The sequence below is a fragment of the Octopus sinensis genome, linkage group LG4 (genome assembly GCF_006345805.1).
Source record: "Octopus sinensis linkage group LG4, ASM634580v1, whole genome shotgun sequence".
NCBI classification, from domain to species: Eukaryota; Metazoa; Mollusca; class Cephalopoda; order Octopoda; family Octopodidae; genus Octopus; species Octopus sinensis.
Genome location: NC_043000.1, coordinates 79,304,196 through 79,320,945, shown reverse-complemented (window position 1 = coordinate 79,320,945; position 16,750 = coordinate 79,304,196). Strand labels below are relative to the sequence as shown.

The window sequence follows — 16,750 nt, the reverse complement described above, 5'->3', positions numbered from 1 at the left end:
CATTACAATATCGCATTATCCAAGGTGGGATATGATCAGGAAATCACCTTTCTTGATATGGATAGTTCAAATCTCCCAAATAATGAAGTGAATGTAAATGACGTAAGTAATATAAACTCTCATAAACATAAATTAATGGAGAAAAAGAACCTAGTGTATAAACCTAATTATAGGAATAAAAATAGGGAACAGATCATAAATAAATATGAAAATGCTAACCTAGATAAACCCGATAGGCATTAATATAGTACTAAAAGGAATAATAATTCTCGTATGAATACTGATAACACTAATCCTTCCCACTTGTACTTAAACAAAAAATATAAAAGAGATAATATCATTTGGCTAAATATCCCCTTTAATTGGGCGATCTCAACGAATGTGTACAGTAGATTTAAATCTATACTGGAAAAAAATTTCACAGCCTCCCATAAATATGATAAAATAATTTCTAGGAGATCAGTAAGAATTTCATATTCCACTCTCCCAAACATGACTACCATAATAGCTAGACTTAATAGTAAAAACATTAAGTTAGCCAGAAGTAGAATGAATAGTAACAACAATGATAGTAATAATAATTGTAATAATAGCATTAACAATAGTAATAATAAATAATAATAATAATAATAATAATAATAATAATGGTAATAATAATAATAATAAAAATAATATTAATAATGATGATAACAATAATAATAATAATAATAATAATAATAATAATAATAATAATAATAATAATAACAACATTGATGTAAATAGTGATAATAACAATACCAATAATATAGGTAGTATAGATAAAAGTATGGTAGGTGATGATGGATTAATAACTAGTAACCCTAATTTGCATAACAACGTGATTACTAATAATGAAAGTAATACTAATACTAATAATAATTTAAATAACAGTAATGTGAGTGAACTGTCCTCAAATAATTCCAGAACCGAACACTGTCCCCCCAGTTGTAATTGTAGGATTAGATCAAAATGTCTGGTATCTGGTCGTTGTTCGGTCCAAAACGTAATTTATACATGCATGATAATAACTTCTAGCAATAGCTTTCTTTATTTCGGATGTTTGGTGGATCTTAAAAGATGTCTTAATCATTTTTCCTCTTTTAGGCTCAAACATAAGGCAGGTTGCACAACTCTATCTAGCAAAATTTGGGAACTAAAAACAAATAATATAGAATTCAACCTAAAATGGGATATAGTTAGAAGGACACAACCTTATAGAAATAGTAGGGAAGGTTGTCAACTTTGTTCTATGGAAACTTATGAAATTTTAAAACATCAGAGTAATACAAATCTATTGAATAATCGTCTGGAGTTAGGAGTATCTTGTATACATTGCACAACCCAAACATTTAAATACTTTAAATAATAATTTTGTGAGTATTCCTATATTTTTCAAATTTTAATTCTTTATAATCAAATAATAAGAAATATACTATACTAGCTTTCAATTTAACATTCATAGATGACTAAAATAACTTCACTGCAAACTTGAAATTGGAATTTTTTTCTAAATTTAATCTAGCTTTAAAATTAATAAGGCTTTCCCCCAGTTATAAAATACTATGCCTACTCATAATAATAAGTGATAGGTTTTCCACTTTTTTCTCTAAATTACACTCTCTGTAAATGGGATTAAGACCATTTGACATTGACCTAATTTCTCTCACCAAATAGCAGTAATTGGCATTTGTTAGTGGCAATTGCTGTCTTCAACATGAATTCCTTTTATGGTGTTCTGAAACCTCCTTTACCCCATTTCTACAATTAAAAAATCTTTATTGCTTCTAACCTTACAGCAGTTAGGAACAGCCATATCTTGGTCAGTCAGTGGAAGGACTTCATTACCTCATATGTTCTTAAAATTTAAATCCACATCTTTGTCTGTATATCTACCTTCTCTATAATGTTGCCACTTGTGTATTAATGGAAAACCTCTATAATTGGCTGATAAGTACTCAGCATCTTAAATCTGTTGTAATACTTACAACATTTAATAAAATGATGTAGTTCGAAACGATTGTACCCAATTACCGGAGTCATTCTTATTGCTTATTTTGATTATATATATATATATATATATATATATATATATATATATATATATATATGTGTGTGTATAAAGTAAGATAGGGTTTATGGATGTAACCCACTATGGGATATCAATTATCCAATATACTGTTGGTAAAGTACCCGAATTCTTAATATACAAATGTTTTTAATTGCAATGCAATTAATTCATTTATTGAATTAAATGGGTGAAGGTAAAGAAATATTTTTACTGAAAATTTATAATACAAATAAGGAAATGGAGAAACAAATTCAGTTTGTTCATCAACTTTCGGATATTACAATGTTACATTATTTATTCATTTTACAAATGAGAACATCAAAAGCAAACAAAATATTATATAAATCAATAGGTAATATAATAATACAAATACAGATTTTAAAAGTCATATTATAAATTATTGAAATTTATAAACTACTTCTTACAGCTGTTTCAGCCTATGGTAAAAAGTTAATCCAATTTACATTGCCTATAGATGTCAATATATTAGGGTTGTAGGCATTTAAAAAATATAATACTTATATGTTAAAAGAACCATAGGCATCGTCAAAGGATATAATTAATTTGAAAAATATAATAATATTAATATACTAGACATGCTGCACTTATTACCTAATATATACAAATGAATAATAAGCAAATATCCAAAAATACATATATATATACATATAAAAAATTCTAATTTAAGATATATAAATAACTCTAGTAATCACCCTCCACAAATTAAAAAAGCACTACTACTTAACATTAGGAAAAGGATTTCTAACCTTTCCTCAAATGAAGAGATATTTAATAGACATAGTGAAAAGTATAACACTGCATTACATAGGGCAGGATATAATGGTAAAATAAAATATATCCCCAATAACTGCCTTAACGCTAGTAATAAATTAACAACTACTAATAAACATTGGTTAGACATGCATAACAACAATCCAAATAAAAAGAATAATCACAAATATAATATTGATATGAATAGAAATAATACTAATAATAGTCTAAGCAGGATTAAAGATCATATATTAAATATCAATAATTATAATATTAATAATAATGATATAAATAGTAAAGTTAATAAGAACTATTATAACAATAATAACTACAATAAAGCATTTAGTCATGATTTTAATAATATAAGTTATACTGATTATAGAAAGTATAGAAGAAATAATAAGAATGGGAATTTTATAAATAATATAGGTAAGCCATGTAATCAAAATAATGTTATTGATACACTGTGGTTAATAATTCCATATGTTATGCAAATTAAAAATAACATAGCAATGAATATTTTCAATTTAATAAACAAGCATTTTGGAAAAGGAAAGAACAAATACTGTGACATAATTAATAATAAAACTATTAGAATAGGATACAGTCTTACTCATAATCTGGCCACCATCATATCCTCAATTAATAATAAAAAACTTGATTATCTCTTATTATAAAAGGCAGATTTTATCTGCCTCCCTTTGTAACTTATAGAAATCTACAATATAGGATTTCTTCAATTACAATTTACCTAGCATTTTTAAGAGTAGAATGCATCGGGTCATGCCAGGTCCAGTTTTTAAAATTTAAACTCCAATTAAGCAAAATTTACAGAAAACTCACATTCTGGTGTGTGTGTCAAATGCTTTTCTTAATGTGGTTTACACCACACGCACACGCACACACACAGTGTGCAACGAATAAAATGAAAGTAAATAGCGACAGAGTGATTTGAGGAAGACTAAACTGAAAGTATTTAAACCACTACTCAAAAAATAAAAAAACACAGCAAACAGAAACAAATAAATACATAACGATTTACTCCTCACACAATTTCTTCAATTAGAGTGTACCCATGATTTTTCAGAGTACTTCAGTGGGTGATGCCATAAAAAATTTCTTTCAATTTTACCACCAATTAAGACAAAATTCGAGAAAACTCAATATTTTAACATTTCACTCCGAAAGCATTGATGTACATGTGTGCGTGCGTGAGTGTGTGTGTGTCATTCCTCACACACACGCATACACATACATATATGAGAGTGGCAAACACAAACGTTTCAAACAACTACATACAAACACGTGTGTGTTTGTTATTAGTAAAAAAGGCGCCAAAACACAACTCACTAATCATTCCAACACATTTGCAAAGACACACGGACGGTGGAATTGCTATAACAATACAGAAAAGGTAAATTGGTTTTTATTTTACTCTGTATATATTTTATTATATAATATTATATATAGATATATGTATATATAATTACAGTATGAAACAGTGTTTATGTATAAACAGACGACACTTATATATAGTTATTATAATAAGAGATTAATAAATGTATGCATCCGTTTAACCCTTTCGTTACCAAACCGCTCGAATTTACCTATTCATATTTAAATGAGAATATCAGAGTAAATCTCTTTAGTACATTCGTGAAAACACGTATTATACTTCGTAAACACTTCAACTACAGTTTTGTACAAAAATCGAAGTGTAATTTTAATTCCGTGAATTATGGGAGATTTTTTTCCGAAATTTGTTCCTATTGTGTTTTCAAAATTTGTAATTCTGACAAAAAATGGATACGAATTTCATTATATCAAGCAGCGAGTCAGAATTCGAAGGATTTTCTACTGAAGACCTTCATAAATCTAACTCTATGACTGAAAAAAAATGCATCTTTATATAAGAGTGAAGTTGTGTGTCTGTCTCCTACGATTTAGATTCGTAACTACTCCCACATTTTGCGGTGCAGTTTAACCAAAACCGGGTATCTTATAGTCGTGATTCATATCGAGCCCTTCTGGGTATTAGCGCGCGTCTACGATGAGTCTACGATTTAAAAAAATTTACCATCATATTTTTCCATTTTAATGCATTTTTTTCGCTTTTATATAAGGGAAGTAACTCTCTAAAAATATCTACGATGTGTCAACGATTTAAAAAAAATTTACCTTAATTTTTTTTCAATTTTTAATGCATTTTTTTGCTATTTTTTGGCTATAACTCTCTAAAAATGCTTATATAGTTATTTCCCTTACAAACCCGAGCAACGCCGGGCGATACTGCTAGTTTCTATCTAAATAGAAAAAATAATTTAGGTAGCACTAATGTGTCTCACTATAACTTAAGATATAATAATTATAACAATACTAGTAATAGTAATTGTCATGGAAACTATAGTAATAGTAATGCTATAACAAGTAATAATAGCATGGATAATATTAATGGAATTAGTAATGATAGGTAATAATAATAATAGTAACATAGAATATAACATAAATAAGAGCAATATTATCAATAATAACATGCCGATGGATATGGGAATAATAAGTAATAATGATAATAATATTAACAATAATAATATTGATAAGAATACAATAGCAATTAATCATAATAAAGTAAAGCAACTACAACAAGATAATAGGTGCAATTGTAGGATTAGAGAAAATTGTGTATTCAATAATGACTGCATGAAAAAGGAGGTAGTATATCAATGTATTGTAAGTACACAATATGATAATAGAGTATATATTGGGGCTACTAAGAATAATTTGAAACAGAGACTTAATTATCACAGATATACTTTTAAAAAGAGGAATAGGAGTAATTCTACAGGGTTAAGTGCAAATATATGGGAGCTTAAGGATAAAAAAATCAACTATAATTTGCAATGGAAAATACTCATATCTGCACCAGCGTATAATAATAGGAATAGAAAATGCTCATTATGCATTAATGAGATTTTCTTCATAATTAGGGCTAATTTACCGATTATTAACAATCTTAAGGAGTGTAATGGGTCATGCCTTCATAAACTGGGGTATACTTTCTCTAGTATAAAATACTCTTTGAAATAGATACAAATAGTTATATTGAGCATTTTCACTTTATTATATTTAGGAGTAAAAAATTGTAATGGGTTATGGGCATATCATTTTTTGTATATGTATGTATAAGTGTATAATATATGTATTTGTATATTTATATAAGTGTTTATTTGTGTGTACATATTTGTACATTCTTTATATACTTGTACTTGTTTGTAAATATATCTTTATATTTATATATATTTACTTTTGTTTTTTAGTATATAGTTATGCATAAAGTATGAGTCAATGTACTAAACATATTGAGGTCACTATTGGATTTGTATATATGTAGACGCATATGTATATATATATTTATTTATTTATCTATTTATTTATCTATGTTTATTTGTGTGCATGCATGTGGTAGTTTTAAGTATTATTTTATGTTATCTTTCTTGTATATTAGATATTATGAATAAACTTCAGTACACTTTTGTGTATGTGATGATTGTACTGGTTTGTATGCATGTAGGGGTATATATGTGTATATATATGTATATGTGTGTGTATATGTATATATATGTATAAATATATATGTGGGTATATATTGACATATATGTTTATGCATGTAGTCTGGCCTTTACTGGTATTGGTATTATGTTTTTACATATTTAAACTATGATGTATAATTGCTTGTGGGGTTATATATATGTGTGTATATATGTATATACTCCTTATATACTTGTATTTGTTTATATGTATATGGAGTTTTATAGGTGTATTGGTGTACATTTACATTTATGTATATACTCCTTTCGTTAGTATTAATCTGATTGGAACTACTAATGTTTGCTTTCTATATCTATCTATCCATGTATAATTGTAGACATACTTATTAATAGAGTTAATTTTGTAGGCATCCGTATATTATTGATGTAGGAATGTAGATGTATGAACATAGGTGTATGGATAAGTGTGTATGTATGTATGTTTGTTTGAATATGTATATGTGTCCATTTATGCGGATTGTAAGAGGGACTGTGTATATATATATATATATATATATATATATATATGTGTGTGTGTGTGTGTGTGTGTGTGTGTGTGTGTTTATTGACAGTATGCGATAGTATTTTCATTCATAGTGCTATGAATGGTTCAGTCTAAGGACAGTTGGCAGTGACCTACTTTGGGATAAACCCATTGTCCTGTCAGATTCAGGTGATTGATCGGTTCTGCGACCCCTTTCGGGTGAATTAGAGGTCGTTCTAAACACCCCTTGAAGAAGAGAGAAGAAAAGTAGTGAGAGAGATAGAGTATAAGGCTAAGGGACAGATTGAGGCGATAGAGATAGGCAGTTGGGACCAGGGCAGATAGAGAGGATAAGCAGTAGAGACAGATGGAGATGAGGGTAGTGGGAAGGAGAGAGAGGAAGTGAGGTTTTGCGTAGTTGGTAGTTGGTAGTCATCGTCGAAGAAGGTAGACGGATCTTGGAAGTCAGCAAGGAGTTGGAATTTTAGGAGCAAGCAAGCTGGGATGCGAGAGCTTGGCGGCACAGAGGGGATATATGCAGAGGAATGGGCGGTGCGGAGAGAGATGAGGTGCAATGTGGGACACTGGCGATTCAATTAGGAATTAAGGTATTTGATTATGTATTGATACGTGTTACGATGTAAAAGAAAAGAAGAGAAAGAAGAGAGAAAAAGAAGGACTCTGATGTAGACGATAATGAACTTTGAATTGTAACGTGAATTGTTGTGATACGAACATTGTATAATGTATCGAAGTGTTCTGATTGGACTGTGACGTATCGTGAACATTATTTGATCTGAACTTGTTTGTGTATGATCTGATTGATTTGTTGTTTGCCCTTAAATGCTTTGATGTTGTAACCATTGATTGTCATATAAACTGTTGTTGAATGTAAGCCAGTGCCGTCTTGCCTCTGTATCTCTGTGCTGCTGCGGTTGTTGTTGTTGTGTATATCTTCTCTCTCTCCTCTCTCCGACGGGTTTCCGTAGCTTATTCGCTGCATCGAACGGGCCTGTGTGAGGATTTCCGTAACAGTTCGAATCACGGAGGTCCCACCGTGTCGTAACAATATGTATGTATGCTTGTGTATATGTGAATGGATGCATACGCATACTTATATGTATTTCATTGGATGTGCGTTTACGGTGTCCATCGTATGCCTTTTTGTTTACGTATGCATAGCTATATATGTGAGTATAAATACACTTCGAAGGTGTAAAATACGATTGAAGATATAGTTGTCTGTTTTTTTGTAAATATCTATCCAAGTCTTAGCATAGAAATGAATGGACTTTTACTTAACAATTTATTTAGTTTAGATAAACTAATATGATTTATTTAACTAATAATCTGACCTCCTATTGTTTACAACTGGCCTAACAGATAAATTCAAACAAATTAGCCAATTGGAAATAGATCATGATTTTAAATGACCGCTCCCTAACCCCCAATATATTTTAAATATTTAATATGCATAAAACATAAGCATAAACTTTGTGGATTAAATTCAGCTTTGGAATTACTATTTCAGATTTTAAAATTGTATTTGTTAGCGTTACGTGGATGTATAAATTTTAATATGCATATAACAGAAACGTAAACATTGTGGATTAAACTCAGCTTAGACATAAAGTTTGGATTTACTTTTTGGATTCTATAACTGAATTTGTTCGCGTAACGTGGATATATTAAATAATATCTAGATAAACTTTAATATGCATATAACAGAAGCATAAACATTGTGGATCAAATCCAGCTTAGACATACATTTTGGATTTACTATTTTGGATTCTTAAATTGAATTTGTTTGCGTTACGTGGTAATATCTAGATTACGTTACTAAGTAATATCTAGATTATGTTTGTCTGATTAATATACTTATAAGCATATATTTTGTTTGTGCATGTATATATATCTGTATATGTATGAATATATATATTTTGAACCTTGTATCGTGAATTTTTGTTATGTTAGTAGACATGAGTATAGTATGCATGATATGTTGAAGATTATCGTTAAAGCAATAATGCTGTTCAGAAATACTAGATTTCTAAATCTCTCATAGAGACATGTACGGTGGTGGGGCGATAGAATGGTTGTATACTGTCAATCTAACACGAACGTGACAGTAGGGGTGTACATCACCGCTGTTTAGCCCTAGGAAGCACCGACGCCTCTTGATGGCTTTGACACATTTTCCCTGTGTCCTTATATACATTTACGAAGGGGAGACAAATGCCCCCAGCCGCCCGGGCTGCATCTAGGGACACGTGTTTCAGGATGATTGTCCTTCGTCAAACATAGTAGTGTATGTACATTAGAATGTATTTACATAACTATACAACGCATGGTATACCCAATGTAACATATTGCTCAATGGTGTTCATTAATGTATTTTGCGCATGTGTATTTTTATATATATATATATATATACAAATTGAGATAGGGGTTGTAAATGCAACCCTCTATGGGATAACGTATATCCAATATACTGCTAGTGAAGTACCCAACAAAGTTAATACATAAATGTTATATATATATATATATATATATATATATGTATTTTTGGATATTTGTTTATTATTTATTTGTATATATTAGGTAATAAGTGCAGCATGTCTAGTATATTAATATTATTATTATATTTTTCAAGTTAATTATATCCTTTGACGATGCCTATGGTTCTTTTAACATATAAGTATTATATTTTTTAAATGCCTACAACCCTAATATATTAACATCTATAGGCAATGTAAGTTGGATTAACTTTTGACCATAGGCTGAAACAGCTGTAAGAAGTAGTTTATAAATTTCAATAATTTATAATATGACTTTTAAAATCTGTATTTGTATTATTATATTACCTATTGATTTATATAATATTTTGTTTGCTTTTGATGTTCTCATTTGTAAAATGAATAAATAATGTAACATTTTAATATCCGTAAGTTGATGAACAAACTGAATTTGTTTCCCCACTTCCTTATTTTTATTATATATATGTGTGTATATATATATATATATATATATATATATATATATATATATATATATATGTATATATATATATATCATCATCGTCATCATTTAGCGTCCGCTTTCCATGCTAGCATGGGTTGGACGGTTCATCTGGGGTCTGGGAAGCCAGAAGGCTGCACCAGGCCCAGTCTGATCTGGCAGTGTTTCTATGGCTGGATGCCCTTCCTAACGCCAACCACTCTGTGAGTGTAGTGGGTGCTTTGTATGTGCCACCCGCACAGGTGCCAGACGGGGCTGGCAAACGGCCACGGACGGATGGTGCCTTTTACGTGCCACCGGCACGGGGGCCAGGCAAGGCTGGCAACGGCCACGATCACGTGGTGCTTTTTACGTGCCATCGGCACGGAGGCCAGTCGGGGCAGTGCTGGCAACGGACATGGTCGGGTGGTGCTTTTTACGTGTCACCGGCACTGGTAACGCAGCTGCAATTTCCATTGATGTTGATCGACTTCGATTTTGGTTCTGATTTCTGATATCTGATTTGATTTGATTTGATTTCCACTTGCCTCAACGGGTCTTCACAAGTGGAGTTTTGTGTCCCAAGAAGGAAAAGTATGCATAAGTCGACTGGCTACATCCCAGGTAGAGGCCACGGGTTATGGTCTCACTAGTCCTGCCGGGTCTTCTCACGCACAGCATACTTCCATAGGTCTCGGTCTCTAGTCATTTCCTTGGTGAGACCTAAAGTTCGAAGGTCGTGCTTCACCACCTCGTCCCAGGTTTTCCTGGGTCTACCTCTTCCACAGGTTCCCTCAACCGCTAGGGTGTGGCACTTTTGCACACAACTATCTTCAGACATTCTCGTCACATGACCATACCAGCGCAAACGTCTCTCTTGCACACCACAACTGATGCTTCTTAGGTCCAACTTTTCTCTCAAGGTACTTACACTCTGTCGAGTATGAATACTGACATTACACATCCATCGGAGCATACTGGCTTCATTTCTTGCGAGCTTACACATATCCTCAGCAGTCACAGCCCATGTTTCGCTACCATGTAGCATGGCTGTTCGTACACATGCATCATACAGTCTGCCTTTTACTCTGAGCAAGAGGCCTTTTGTCACCAGCAGGGGTAAGAGCTCTCTGAACTTTGCCCAGGCTATTCTTACTCTAGCAGTTACACTTTCAGCACACCCACCCCCGCTACTGACTTGGTCACCTAGGTAACGGAAGCTATCAACTACTTCTAATTCTTCTCCCTGATATACATATACACATACATATATACACACACACACATATGTATATCTACATATACATATAGATAGATTCAGATGAATATGGTACTTAAGTTGAGGCACCAGAATTTAGTATGGTATTATCCATACAATTTCAAAATAAGGTGATTAAAATCAAAACAAGCAACAAGGATCCTTGCTGCTTATTTTGATTATACATATATATATATATATACATACATATATATATATATATATATATATATATATATATATATATATATATTTCATATTAAGGACATTACTATACATAAATGCCTCATGCTATGAGGGACTCTTAAAGTCAAAACTACCATAATAAACACATCTTTACCAAATACAATGGAATGCATCTCTCGAAGCAAGCACCAATATTTGCATTCTTTCACGTTCTGTAAAATGTGTTTATTATGGTAGTTTTGACTTTAAGAGTACCCCCTAGCACGAAGCATTTATGTATAGTAATGTCCTTAATATAAATAAATATATTTAAAGGGAATAATTAATAATTTTTCCCTTATGAGGTTTTTCACTCTGACTACTTGATAAATTCTTATAAATATTTTATCCTATTTTAAAATTATATATATATATAATGTGAGGTATGTTTGCCATCTCAATATGGCTAACCACTAAGGGTGGGTGTTACTGTAGCTTGTAACCCCAGGAGAACATCGTCTCCAGCTGGCTTTAGGTACACTTTCTAGCCAGCTGGAGACGATGTTCTCCTGGGGCCATAAGCTACAGTAACACCCACCCTTAGTGGTTAGCCATATTGAGATGGCAAACATACCTCACATTGTCGTGCAGTTACTGTTTATACCACGTTCAGAGATTTATTATTGCTTATATATATATATATATATATATATATATATATGTAGGTCCCGGGTTGATTCGGGGTTAACCACAGTAAATAAGGTACTCAATACATAGCAGAGTAAAATTAATTTATTATATAGAAGGAGCTTCTACAGGACTAGAACTGTTTCATTCAAGAGAAATGCTTCCTGAAGATTTCTCTTGAATGAAACAGTTCTAGTCCTGTAGAAGCTCCTTCTATATAATAAATATATATATATATATATATATATATATATATATATGTACACATAAAAGTGACGTTGTGTGTGTGTCCGTGGAAACCCACGTAACTTCTGAAGCTTACAAATGATTTTCTTGAAACAGGGAACATACATAACTTATGTTCCAGAGATTGTTTGAGACCCTTAAAATTTTTTTTACATAACTCTTTCTTGGGTTATAGGAACAAGGGAGGTAACTCTTTGCAGAATAACTTTCAGAAATGGATTGTGTCTCTTACATCCCATGGTCAAAAACTTATCACAATCTCAATTGGCTGTTTAAAAGAGAGCAATACTGGCTCAAAAAAAAACTGCACTGTAAGTAAAATTAATGAGCAGCTGGGTTTATCTAATGTTCAGAGTAATCAAATGCAACAGGTGGTAAGATGAAAAAGCTGCTTGTCACCAAGTGTAATGATTGGTCGGATGTATAATAGATATTAGGTCACCAAGGATGTAATGGATGTTTTGGTTATTTTCAAAGTGCTTTGAATAAATGACAGAAGAAAATAATAGTTGAAATGCCCTTTATTTTACTGTTATAGTTTAAAAACATCTGCTCCGAGTTGTCATTTATACAATAACTTTAGTGGGCACAGGTGTGACTGTGTTGTAAGAAGCTTACTTCCCAAATACATGGTTCCGGGTTCAATCCCACTGGGCAGCACCTTTGGCAAGTGTCTTCTACTATAGCCTCAGGCCAACCAAAGCCTTGTGATTGGATTTGGTTGATGGAAACTGAAAGACACCCATGGTGTATGTGTGTCTCTATATCTATGTATGTGCCTTTGTGTTTGTGTTTGTCCCCTATCACTGCTGGACAACTTGTGATAGTGTGTTTATGTTCCTGTAACTTAGCAGTTCAGTAAAAGTGACTGATAGATACCAAGCTTAAAAAATAATTACTGAAACAAGTAAAAAATATAAGAAAGAATTTCTGTTGTCCGTTTCATAGGTAGTTTTTAGATCTGTTGGTGACTGTCAGGAGATGGAAGGAAGATGGAGAAAGAAAGAGTAAGAGAATTTACCTCAATGGATTGATGAGTAGAGATAGTGAAAGCTATATGGTCTCTCATTCGCATACCATGAGGAGAGAGATGTTTCTTTGGCAAAGGAACTGAACGAAAGAGAGAAAGGTGTTTCTTCAGCAAATCACCAGGTGAAAGAGAGATGTACTCCTTCAGCCAAGGTGCCGAGTGAAGGAGGAAGAATTCTATTTAATGTTTTGTATTTATACACATGAAAAATTAGAAGTAGGTTGGAAAAAAAAAACAAAACAAGGTTAATACATCTACCTGAGATGAATTGAATTTAAACTAATGATGCTCAGGAAAACAATAAGACTTGTTTTAGTATGACAGTTGACTATCATAAATTTCTTAGTGCAGATGTCAAGAACAAATGAAAGGAATATATAGATAACTGTAGACTAAGGTCTCAATTCCTGGCAAAGAATACAAGAAATAATTTGCTTCACATGCAATGAGACTTCGGTAATGTGAAGAAATCTTCCTAACTTCTTAAACATTTGGATGTCTTTCATACAACATACATTCTTACATGCATTTCACACACACACACACACACAAATACACCCACCTGCACACTACACCACACACCACTGTATATGCATACACCATCATCTCCCCACCACACATGTTATTAATACTAGTTCACTAAAACCCAATTTGTTCTTGTTTTTTTTTTTATACAATATTTTGTAAAGTCTTCTTGACATAAGCAGAAATCAATATATATTTAGATGATTTATGATTCAGCTACAGTTGTTTGACAAGCTTTACATACAAATGTAACATCTAAACATAAATGTAGATGCAATAAGAGCACGTGCTTTGTCCTTCAATAACCATTTTTTCTATATAGAATATTTTCAATAAAAATCAGTATCCATGACATATGAAGGGCTGTCTTACATACAGGTGAGACTGGTGTTGTTAATCTTCAGAAGGTCAGAACAACTAGGTAACAGGTGGGTGGACTGCTTGTTTCTTGATTCACTTCTTTAAAATCCAAGAATTTCTCTGTTAGTTTCTTCCATGGTTGTTAGCCTGAAGTCTTAAACAGGGTTACAACACTTGAGAAACATTTGATCATGGCTATCACTAGTTAGGGTGATGAATAATGATATTTAACGCTGAGGCAGCTCTGATTGAGCAGATTTGAGAATGAGAGATCTCTATGTTGGAATATCAGTATAGATGGTGATGCTGTTAAATCCTAAAGCCATTCCAGCCTAGTCTTTTTCTATATCATCAACTACATAGTCCAATCTATCCTTTATTTCAGTTAGTGGTATGAAATTTGACTGCTATTTCTACCAGGTCAAGTAACCATGTTGTGTCTCCCTTTCTGGAACTATCATGCATGTCTATCTTTTCCCTTTTATTTTTATTTTTCTTTGCTTTTTGGCTTTTGTCTCACAACATACTAAAAATATCAGTTATTAACTGGTAATGGAACTATAAAAATAATAATAATAATAATAATAATAATAATAATAATACTGATCTTAACTGATTGGAAGTGTTATCATGTACATTGTTTTGTCTTGGTATAAAAGATGGGCTACAGCAAATATTCTGCTCAATACCACAGATTTGCTTGTCAGTTGTTTGACCTTAACCAGTTGAGCATGTCCCTTAGTGGCTGACGATATGTGCATCTCTGATCATGAGCAGAAGTAGTGGGGGAGCATCATAGCCATGTGTTGAGAGGGATTCTTTGGGGTTTGAATAGTTCACCTCTGGAAACATGGGTGGTTCTTTCAACATCCTTAAACAACCCTTATTCAGGGACCGTTTGAGCGGGATGGGCTACTCAACCTGAAGAAAATTCTAACTGGGCCCCACCTGCAAGGTCATGTGCTGTTTATCTTGATATGAGATCACCATGTCGCGCACATATGGTTGTGATGCATGTGCCTGGTGTACCTTTATCAGACGGGTAGTCATGATGGGTATATTGGGCTTCGTATATTTTACCCCAGTGTCACTTTGATGGCATGAACTGCTCTCTCACTCAATAATAATAATAATGAAATTATTGTATACAGTGCTCAGGTGCACCACAACTTATCAAAAGTGCGTATAAAGTATATGCAGTAATGTACAAATGTCTGGAAAGCGAACAGTGTATGAGTCAGATACATGCTTGTGTGTATATGGAGGGGGGAAAATCAGGTGTAGTGTTGGAAAATATCAGGAAGCAAGGAAGTTTTGAAGGATGCAGTGCTCCGACAACTAGCAACTGATGCTGGCAGTCTGTTCCATGCTTCAGCAACTCTTAGCGGGAAAAAATGTTTCCGAAAGTCATGGGAGCTGTGCTGTTTTCTGACTTTGTAAACATGTCCACAGGTGTTAGACAGGTGGAGTCTGAAAAGGTGCTCAGAGTTATTGTTTGTAAGATGATTAATAATTTTATGGGTGTCTACCAAGTCAGCTGCCAGATGTCGGAGTTTCAATGTGTCCATGCCCAGAGAAGTAAGGCGTTCAGAATATGGCAAATGCCTGATGGAGGGTATTCTCTTGGTTGCACATCGCTGAATGGCTTCCAGACGATTAATATCCTGGGCAAGATAGGGGTTCCAGACTGGTGATGCAATAAATAAACAGTCTTAACTTCCATATGTTTAACTGAAAATTATTGATCTAGGTGAGGACTTTATACTTGACAAATTTCAAAGCACACAAAAGATAGGCCACTGCAGAAGAGGTATTGGGTCTAGACATAGCCTCAGTAAGTTGAGTTCAAATCAGGTTACATATGGACATTGTATTTATCTTTTAGTTGAAAAATATATATAACAGTTATAGTTCATTTTGTGCTATGCTCTCATTCTCATGTAAAGGAGTCAAGGGAAATATTTGGCAGTCACTTGACCTGCTAAGAGATAGCAGCCAAATCATATCCTACTAAAAAAGACTGTGGGATTATGTAGTTTTTGATATGCCTGCACTAAAAATAAAATATGGGGTAAACACAGCTGAAATATTGTTAATCGTGGTCATAGGACCGCTATTTTGATTCTCAGACCAGGCATTATGAGTGTTTATTGAGCGAAAACACCTAAAGCTCCAAGAGGCTCCAGCAGGGGGTTATGGTGAACCCTGCTGTACTCTTTCACCACAACTTTCTCTCATTCTTTCTTCTTGTTTCTGTTGTACCTGTATTTCAAAGGGCCAGTCTTGTCACACACTGTGTCATGCTGAATCTCCCCAAGAACTATGTTAATTTCATGAATCTCCTCAAGAACTATGTTAATTTCATGAGCAGGCTGTTCCATTGATTGGATCAACTGGAACCCTCGTCGTCGTAACCGATGGAGTGCCACAATAGTTAATCATGGATTCACTTTATGAGACCAGGGGAAGAGAAAGTAAATGTTTCATACACCCCATTTCTCCTTTATAAAAATATTGAGCTGTGTACCTTGTCAAACTAAATTATAATCATTATTAT

At 32.8% G+C, this 16,750-nt stretch overlaps 1 protein-coding gene across 1 annotated transcript in view; it reads left to right on the top strand.

Annotated features, from left to right (window-relative positions):
* The first annotated feature begins 7,444 nt into the window (after window positions 1–7,444).
* Window positions 7,445–16,750, top strand: part of LOC118763023 (A disintegrin and metalloproteinase with thrombospondin motifs 7-like) — a 206,659-nt gene continuing 197,353 nt past the window's right edge. Inside the window, exon 1 of the mRNA XM_036502187.1 lies at window positions 7,445–7,533. Within this exon, the coding sequence (XP_036358080.1) occupies window positions 7,471–7,533 (63 nt within the window). The 5' untranslated portion in view covers window positions 7,445–7,470. The remainder of the gene's footprint in view (window positions 7,534–16,750) is intronic.